The sequence below is a fragment of the Cheilinus undulatus genome, linkage group 20, assembly GCF_018320785.1.
Source record: "Cheilinus undulatus linkage group 20, ASM1832078v1, whole genome shotgun sequence".
Lineage (NCBI taxonomy): Eukaryota > Metazoa > Chordata > Actinopteri > Labriformes > Labridae > Cheilinus > Cheilinus undulatus.
In genome coordinates this window covers 24450088-24459576 of record NC_054884.1, presented here as the reverse complement: position 1 = coordinate 24459576, position 9489 = coordinate 24450088, and the positions used below count along the sequence as shown (strand labels likewise).

Sequence of the window (9489 nt, the reverse complement as noted above, 5' to 3'; positions counted from 1 at the left end):
AAGCGAGTGTATGTGAAAGGAGGTGCTGAAAAACGCTAGACTGAGCCGAGAGAGAGAGCCGTGTTAGAGTAAAAGAGGAAGAGAGAGAGAGAGAGGGGGCAAAGAATAGAAAGAGCATTGTGTTGCTGCTGAGAGAGAACCCATGTCTGCACAAAGAGGTAGGTGTACTGCTATGACTGGCACACTCGAACACTCACACACTCACACAGGGAGAAGGAAATCCTCCTGACCCCACACAGGGATGAACCACAAGTCCGTACAGCACATGTAAAGTGTCAGGTGAGTGTGTGTTCTCATCAGACTGTGTGACTTGCTTCCCTGCATGTAGCAGCTGTGTAGCAGTGTGGGGCAGGTGTGTGACTTTTCCATAACATGTGTGGAGTGTGCGACAGAGGCAGGTGCTTCCATTGTGTTTGTGTTTTGCCTTTGGGATTCCTTGTAATTGTGTCGCTGATGATAAACACAGTGGCACACTTACAAACAGGCACTTTTAAGATCATGTGAGGTTTATTGTAGTTTATCTGCAGAAAGCATGTGACTGAGAGGAGATGTGAAGCTATATCTATCCTATACAATGCTGAGTATCTGATATACTTTATTGATGTACAATGGAAGACAGAGCCTGTTAATCATTCATTTTTATAATTAGATTTCCCTTTAGCAAGGCTGTCAAACTCAGTCACAGCAGGGGCCAGATTTTGAATAACTTGAGAGCCTAACAGGGTCAACATTTAACCGTAAACTGTCAAAATGGTAGGTTTAAAGGCTCAAAATCTGAGATAAAAACTCAAACTGAACAGTTCAAAAGGTCAAAACATGGATTAAGTCAAATCAATGTTTTTAAAAGGCAAATATATGATATGGAAAGTCAAAATCATGGGGTTCAAAGGTCAAAATATGAGTTTTAATTCTAAATTGTGAGTCTAGAATGTCAAAATATGGAATTAAGAGTAGAAATTAGGAGTTTAAAAAAAGGTCAAAACATGAGAAATAATTACAAATCATGAGTTTAAAATGTCAAAATGACTTAAAATTTCAAAATTATGTATCCAAAAAGTCAAAATTTTGAATTGAAAAGGACAAAATATGAAATAAAAAAGGTAAGATCATAGGTTTCAGTTGTAATTTGACATGCAAAATTGAAAATTTGTACAAATGTATTTCTTTTCCTCCATTTTTATGACTTAACAATATTTCAAATCAACAAGTTTACATTTTTCTGGAGGAAATCTGCAAACCTTATACTGATTATATGATCTTCTGAGTTTGACACCCCTGCCTAACAGTATGCAAATGAATAAGTGTAGTGTTAATGCATAAAGAGAGCAGAATTTGTGACATTATTACTACCTATAACATATGTTTTGGATGATCTAGGAATGCTATAATTGGAGGACAGATACATGAAGTTTATTGTTGAAAAGTACATAAAAAATATATTTAATTTTGTTGAACATCTCTTTAAATATGTATGTAATTCCTGGAAGTAATCTTCCATATACTAAACAAAATGGCTTCTTAATTATTTAGTATGGACACGCAGTAACATTGATGCTGTGACTATTACTCATGCACAGGTCCCAGATGCACTGCTGTAAGGGTTTTATAGTAAAGTGCTAATTTGCAACACCTGTTCACAGGAGGTCTTTAGAGGTTGAAGTTAGAAATAAAGAAATCTGAGGAAAGGAAAGAAATACCAATAGAACATAGTAGATCTGCAAGTACAGCTAAGTTAAAATGATCAAGACTAGTAAAATACAGCTACAATAAAAAAGAGGGCTGTATTGGAAGTAGATCCTGATAAATAGAAATGTAAACACATGTTGGGAACAGTGTAGATTTAATAACCTTTGTTTGAGCCTTCAAAGAGTGAGGTAAGTTGTTCATTTATAAAAATGAAGTGAAACACATCAAGAGCTTCACTAAAAGGTTGTGAAAGCAGAAATCAGACACACCCACTGAAATGAAAGCAGAACCATGTTTGCATGGCTAAAACTTAAATAATATAGCTTGTTATATAAATTCTCCTGTTATTGCTACTTTAAAAAATATTACTGTTTGCTCTTTAGGTATGTGCATGCTCGAGAATGTAAGGAGATTCCCAAAGATGTAAACAAAAAGTCAAACTTATATACACAAAATAGCTGGTACACCTTATCTGATCTTTCATGATAAGACTCATCATTTTCTCTAAAGGCCAGTTCACCTAAAATTGTGATAAAAAAAAAATGCTTACAATGCAAGATTTGATACATTGCACATCTCTGCTAGCAGCCAAAAAAGGAGTTAAATGTGATTTTATTTATTACATTCTCTTCAGAATTGTACCTTTCAGTGCAAAGCACCAAAAAATAGTTATTTTAACACTCAGGCATTTGTATAAAAGAAAAACTGAGGAGAAGTCTGGCTCCTGAGGAATGTTTTTGTTATTTTTCATTGATTCAGATATCAGCCAAGAATGTTTAGATGATCTCAAAAATGTATACAAAGTTCACATCTGGTTGAGTTGGTGACTGATACCAATCTAAGTTTCATAATCACACAGAGCAAAGTTAAGTCTAGCTTTAAAGGCCAGTTTAAGTGAGTAATAATAAAGTTCTTTATTTATTACACTCTTATGAGCAACAAGTAAACAGTAGTTGTTTATGCAATCATTGTAGTGAGGGAAAAATATTCAGTTTTCAGAGCAAGAACAAAACAAGAAAAGCTTTTTGATGACTTAAAGCCACATTATGAAGACTTTCAGCACTGAAATGTCTACGTAAGTTTTAAAATGGCTCCTCCTATACTACATTAACTCAAATATTTTCAACGCCAGAGAAAATTTCCTGGCTGTAATGGACATGTCTTGTCATGGTGGCTGTCCTGATGGAACATCTGTTGGAGAAACAACTTGTTTAACATGGCCATAGAAATACTGGTGCGCTTGAGAGAGACTGCTTCAAAACGACAAGCGAACTGTTACTGGAAGGTGTTGCTGCTCTGTTGCTGTACTTCATTCATGTCTTGTGATGGACTTTGATTATTCTCTGCCATCTGTTGAAAGTTCAACCACCCAAGCTCCCCCCATCAGTAGGGCTGACAGCTTTCATCGATTGGTCGAGTGTTTGGTCAAAAAGCTTTTGTCCGACCAAGATCACCCTGGGTGTGATTTTGGTCGACTAAGTTTTTCTTTGGTTGACTACAGGCCTACCCATTAGTATCATGGCCCCGCTAGGCATTTCCTGTTTATTATCACTGGGACTCTGTTCATTAAAAAGTGTCTCTTTATAGTACCAAATAAAAACAGGGTGTTTTGATTTCATGGATCCATCCATCGATTTCCTTACACTTATGCGACACAGGGCCAGGTCGTGGTTGCAGCAGGCTAAGTCCACCCAGACATCCTTCTCTCCAGTCCTGGGGGAATCCAAGGCATTCCCAGGCCAGATGAGATATATAGTCTCTCCAGTGTGTCCTGGGTCTCCTACCAGTTGGACACAGCCAGAAGACCTCCAAAGGGAGGCGACCAGGAGTTATGATCAGATATCCGAACCACCTCAACTGGCTCCTTTCAAGGCCAAGGAGCAGGAGATCTACTTTAAGATCTCTCTGGATGTCCAAGCTCCTCACCCTATCCCTAAGACTGAGCCCAACCATTTCCACCACTTGAACCCACAATCTCATCCTTTTGGTCATTACCCAGAGTTCATGACCATAAGTGAGGGTTGGGCAGTAGACTGACCGTTACATCAAAAGCTTTGCCTTTCAGCTCAGCTGCTTCTTCACCACAAAGGTCTGGCACAACACCGCAGTACTGCACCACTCTGCCTGTCGATCTCCTGATCCCCTTTACCCTAACTCATGAACTTGACCCCAAGGTACTTGGGCTCCTTCACCTGCAGCAGAGACTCACTTCCCACCCGGAGAGAGCAATCCACCACTAAAATTCATCCATGAAACCAAAATGATGGTATACTGTTTAGTAAATACACCTTATAGAGTGCTATTTTTGTCGAGTCCTCAGATTTAAAAGAAAAGGTAAGTGGTGAAGACCATTGTCATCTTTTATTGTTTATATTGAGAGCCCCCTGGTGGCTCTGTGCAGACAGATTAGTCCTGGTATGGTTATCTTACTATTCTACCACTGCTTCTTCGGGATAGGTATCAGACAAAGCATAAAAAATCTTTGGGTCAGTGAGACATTTAAAACAACATTATATAAAGTTAAAAACAAAACTTAGGGTGCCAGGTAGCCTGGCAGTTATTGCACATCCAATGTATAGAGGCAGTAATCCTTGAGGTAAATGGCCCAAGTTAAACTCTGTCCTTAATATCTTTACCCAATCTCTAATTCCCATACATTCTATCCACTGTCTCTCCTCTACAAAAAGGATTAAAGTTGGAACACATAATCTAAACACTATTCATGGATGTACAGGGCAGTAAAAGCACAGACATGCACTTAGTCCACTGGGGGCACCGAAATCAACACAAGCAGAAGGTCCCCACAGTAGCTTTAAGGTCATTTAAGTGTCCTGAATGTTAAGGCAGTCCCTCCCAAAATGTAAACAAATGTGAATTGGCTTACATACAGACTTTATCTTATCTACAGCTTCAAATGAAGGCACAAAGATGAAAGGAAACAGAGACAGCAGTGTGGGAGTATTGTCAGATATGTGGATATTTCAGGATATGAAGGCAAAGTCTTAAAAGTGCTATTTTTCTCTGCTAAAGGGGTTAAAGCAGCCTGATCAAGGGTTATTGTCAGGGTGTCCTTTATGTGAGGTCACATTTTGAGGTCACATTTTGAGGACAGACTGCTTCCCTGTAGCAGCAGGAGATGCTTCCTCTCATTTCTCAGATGACGCTGACAGAGGTTCCCTTTTCACAGGAAGCAGCAGACGATGTCCTTTCACAACAGTTAGATCTAGAATATTTATAGAACTGCTAAGTATGTTGTTGTAGTTTCAACATGTAGGACAAACAAAAGTTTCCTGATTTACTGGAAAAAGTTTGCTGCTAGGAGCACGATGAAAACTCAGGGACACTGTGTTCAGAGATTGTGGGAAACAGTAATATGTTTCTTGGCACTATGGTGTCGTGTGGGTGTATTATTTGTGTTAAAAGCTACTGAGGAAAATAAAATGGACCATTGACACTAAGGCACACAAGAATTCGGTGTTTCCTCTCTCATATCCATCATTGTAAAGAGATTTACATTCAAATTACATTGTCTTCTTCTATGAATGGAAAAATAGCTCTTGTGCATCGGAGCATCCCTTCCAATCTCTAGCATAGAAACAACTCAATAGGCAATTTTGAGTTACTCGAGTGTTTCAGTATGGACCATTTCGACATTTCAGAACACTTCTTGTGCCAACAACAGCTGATTTAGTAAAGATTACTAGCTTGAAGTATTGATAATCAGATAATTTTGACAATATTTTTCCATCCATATTAATTTTCAGCACCTGTTGTAAGGCATGTTGTCATCACTGTCAAACTAAGTCATTCATTTGCTCTTGCTAGTTCATGTTTCCAAAGACGGGCGTATGACTTATTAGAGTCAAACCACAAGGGCTGCACAACAAATGTAGGGCCTGCCTTACATGGACGTTGTTGTCTCGTCTTCCTGTCATTAAAAAAACCACACAGTCGATCCCCAACTGTGTCACCCTTTGACTCACAGCTGACTGTAAAGACAAACCCTCTCAGTATGTGCTGACTTGAAACCCTCTCCTTCCTCTATCTCTATCTCTGTTCCTCTCTTTTTTGTCTTATTTCTTGATATCAGGATTTATGGGCAGTTTCAGATCAGCAGGGTGGCGACTCCGTTAGGTCATACGTCGTAAAATATGAGACTAAGAGGCTGAGCTGCAACATACTGACAGTAAAATCACAGTCATGTGGATATGGCATTTTAGGACTTTTAGTTTCATTAAGGCTACAAGAGTACTGTTTTTCTGTTGTGTGTTTACTTTATAAAGTTGACAAAAAAGCTAGCGAGGGACTCCTGTCTGACAGTGATTGGCATTAATAACAGCAAACAGTGCTAAAGTTGGAAAAAGTCAAACTTAGTGACGGCCTGTACTGGCTAGCTCATAGACCCTGTTCTTCCTGTGAAAGCGATGTAAGCATTAAAAGATAGTCTGGCTGCAGAACGTCCATCTAAAGCATGTTATACCTGAGAATTGAAATACTCCAAACTAAGATTAAACTTCAATCTAGCGTTTACCCTAATCTATCGTTAGGGTAAACGTTCAGGCAAGTCTGACCTGCAAAATCTGATTACAAAACATTTAATAAAGCCAGTTAAACAGTCTGCCTACAGGAAAAACCTTGCCCACTATAATAACTCCAATAACCACAGCTTTAGCTGTATCCAAACTAGGGATGTCAGTTTTTCAGAAGAACAAGTTTGAAAGAATTTCTAAGACAACAACATGATGTTCAAAGATATTTGAGCCCCCACCCCCCCTGCACGCCATCCACCCTCACACACAGACACATCTTAAATCATTTTTTATCTTTCATTGAGTCAACAGGAGCTCAACATAACAAAAATAAGTCCTAAAGAAGTTAAATGAAAAACATTTTCCTGTGGTCAATATGACAAATGTAAGACAACAGGAGTGATTTTCAAAGCTTTGGATTTAAATAGCAGTAATCAGCTATTTAAGCCATTACCGACACCACTGATGGCATCTCGAACGATCCTGGTTATTTTTTATAGAGATTATACGCTAGAAAGACAAGCCTGTCAACGTGATCGAGATCGAGTGCAGCTCGCATTTTATATAAAGTATTACTTGCAGATGAGAGGTTCCCGGTATGCACAAATGTTTGCGAGTCAGTTTGCAGAGCGGCAGGCTTCAAGTGCACCCTATCTCTCTACCAAAGCAGCCGTTTGTTTTTACCAGAGAGATAAGTCTCCTTCATGTACGCTGGCATCTCCTGAAATGTACCCTTGTGTTTTTTATTTTTATCATTTACAGTGTAGAATACATATTATTCCTGCACAGCACTTCTAGTGTTTTGGTGTTTTTATTGTCCAGGTGTTGCTCGGCTATCAAAGCCCTCCATCTGTCAAACTTACTGCATCAACTTTCTTTATTTACTGAGATCAAGAGTGCACACAATAGTCAAGGTACGCTGAGAGGTACACTCTGCTAGATTAAAAGGCAAACTACTTCAGGCGTCTTCCTGGCAAACTTTCTGCAGTTTCCAATGCCTGCTAAATCAGCACCCTGCCTGGTGTTGGCCTTTGGCTTGGTCCCAGTGCCAGCGGCGAATGCAACTGATGACTTTTAAATTACTTAAAAGATCTGCTGTATTAAAACTTGAGCACTTTTTCCACTCTTCAGGATCTCTGCAGGGCAAATTTTACAAACACTGTTGTGTTATCCTCCCCGTTAATACTGAATAACTCCACCGTTGTTAGCCTCTTAACACTGAGGCTGCTTCCTCTTATTCTCTGGTGCTTAACAGCGGGTCACGTACTGCAGTGCCACCTACTGTTTTGGAATGTGTACTCTCATGAGAAAGAAAACAAACACCTTTATTGTCTGTGGTATATATTTTATTATTGGGATAATAAATATATGCAATATTGGCCGATAATTTATTGGTACCAATAATCATTGTGCATCCCTAGTTGTAAATATTGAACATATTTAATATTTATGATCTCAAGTCAGAGCACCTCCTATCAGGTCAGACAGGGATTATTTCTGGGGGCTTTTCAAAATCATCATGTGTGGCAGCCATTTTCCAACACTGTGATGAGCAAAGTTGAGTCTACAATGCATAACACTGTGGAGTCGTCATATCCAGTTCAGAGACAACTTCAACGCACACCTGTCTTAATGTCTTGCCTCTTTCATTCATTTTTTTGTTCTGTTTTCTGACAATCATCCGTCCATCATAACACAAATTTGCTCGTGTGAATGGAAGCTTGCTGATGATGTTGCATAACACAATGATCCTTCAGAACTAAAAACACAGGACAGCTTGGCAGCCAGCAGCAGTAGAAAATATCAAAACAAAGGTTTTAGATTTAACAAGACATCACAACTTGATTGGTGTCTTTATTGGAGGGACGTACCAGCTGCCTTCTTTCTCCTCCCTCTCCCTCACACAAGCTCACTGTCATACTTTTACAGCCATCAATATACCTGGGCAGCCTGCCACATTAGACCAAGACAGACACACTTGTTTCATATGACTCAAGGAAATCTTCTAGCAGTGAAATGTTGAACCTAAAATGGAAAAGGAGCAGAACGAGTTGGCAATTGTGCGTGATATCGTGCATTGGAATGACTGCAGCCAGAAGTCATCATGACGCAAGACGCATGCGCAAGCCGTGATGTTATTTTACATGTCAAAGTTGTTGAACAATGTTTTAGTAGGTTAATGATCTGCTCAGCTGCTCATCCAAACAACAGTCACTATTCTGCAGGCGCCACAAGATCATTTTAATCCTTGAGTTTCCCTCTAAGTGCTATTTTCTCTAACTGCTCTTTCACCAGACCAATAAAAGTTTATTTGAGAGTGTAAAATGCTCTTTTATTTACTTATGTTGTTAGAATCAATTAAAATGCTTCAAATATTTGCAATAAACTCATACAAGAGAGACTCAAAGAGACACTGAGTAATAGCAGATGTTGTTTACCCCTCCTGCTCTCCTTTTTACGTCACTTAGGTTTAACTCCAGGCCTCACCTTAACTCCATATTCATGTTTGCAGAAGGGCCCCACATGGAAACACTTTGATGCAGGGGGTTTGTATGCTCTTACTGTAGACATGTACCAGTGTTTTCTTGCGCAGAGTGACAGTTTAATTGGTCCTAGCCTCTTATGAAGGTTGTTTTAAGGATTCTGTTTCTAGGGCTAATTTAGCTTCAGATAGTAAGAGGATAAATACTAAGATGTAACCATTAGGGAATGTAATATGGCAATAAAATTATCCACAGGTCCAGATGTACCAAGTTCTGTGTTTGTGGGTCCTAAAAGCCTTTGATTCTGATGTTGCTTTATTATCTCATGCTTTTATTTACTGCCAAGGTAAGCCCTGTTTCTGTCTCAACATGTGTTTGTGTCTGTTCAGCCGGCTGCCAACAGCATCGTCATCAGTGACTGATTCCGAATTACGCAACAATTTTCCTCTACTTTAATCTGAAAGCAAAAAAGCACTTTGATTGGAAACAGTATTTCTCCATCTCCTCAAACTTAACAATGACTGGAAGGAAGGGTGAGGACCAGGTCAGTCGAGGGCACTTTTAAAGTTCTCAATACTTCCCTACCAGACGTTCATTATCACTTAAATGACGCTGGAGTTTGTTATTGGAACCAGCTGTCATTAGACGAGCAATTCGTTAATGCCGAAGCTCGTTATTCATGATACTGTCAGACATATCGCAGATGTTCTCATACATTTTAGATGTACTAGACAAGCATTCAGAGTAACGACAGCATAAATCAAGGCATGAGAAAGACTTGTAAAACAAGT

The 9489-nt window shown here is 39.2% G+C and overlaps 1 protein-coding gene across 2 annotated transcripts in view; it reads left to right on the top strand.

The window, feature by feature from the left end:
• The window catches only part of entpd1 (ectonucleoside triphosphate diphosphohydrolase 1), a 32155-nt gene continuing 22666 nt past the window's right edge, over window positions 1-9489 (top strand). Inside the window, exon 1 of one of the 2 annotated variants that reach the window (XM_041815126.1) lies at window positions 1-158. In XM_041815126.1, coding sequence (XP_041671060.1) covers window positions 143-158 — 16 coding nt within the window. In that variant the 5' untranslated portion in view covers window positions 1-142. Of the gene's footprint in view, window positions 280-9489 lie in introns of both variants that reach the window. The other variant, XM_041815128.1, reaches the window with a different exon arrangement.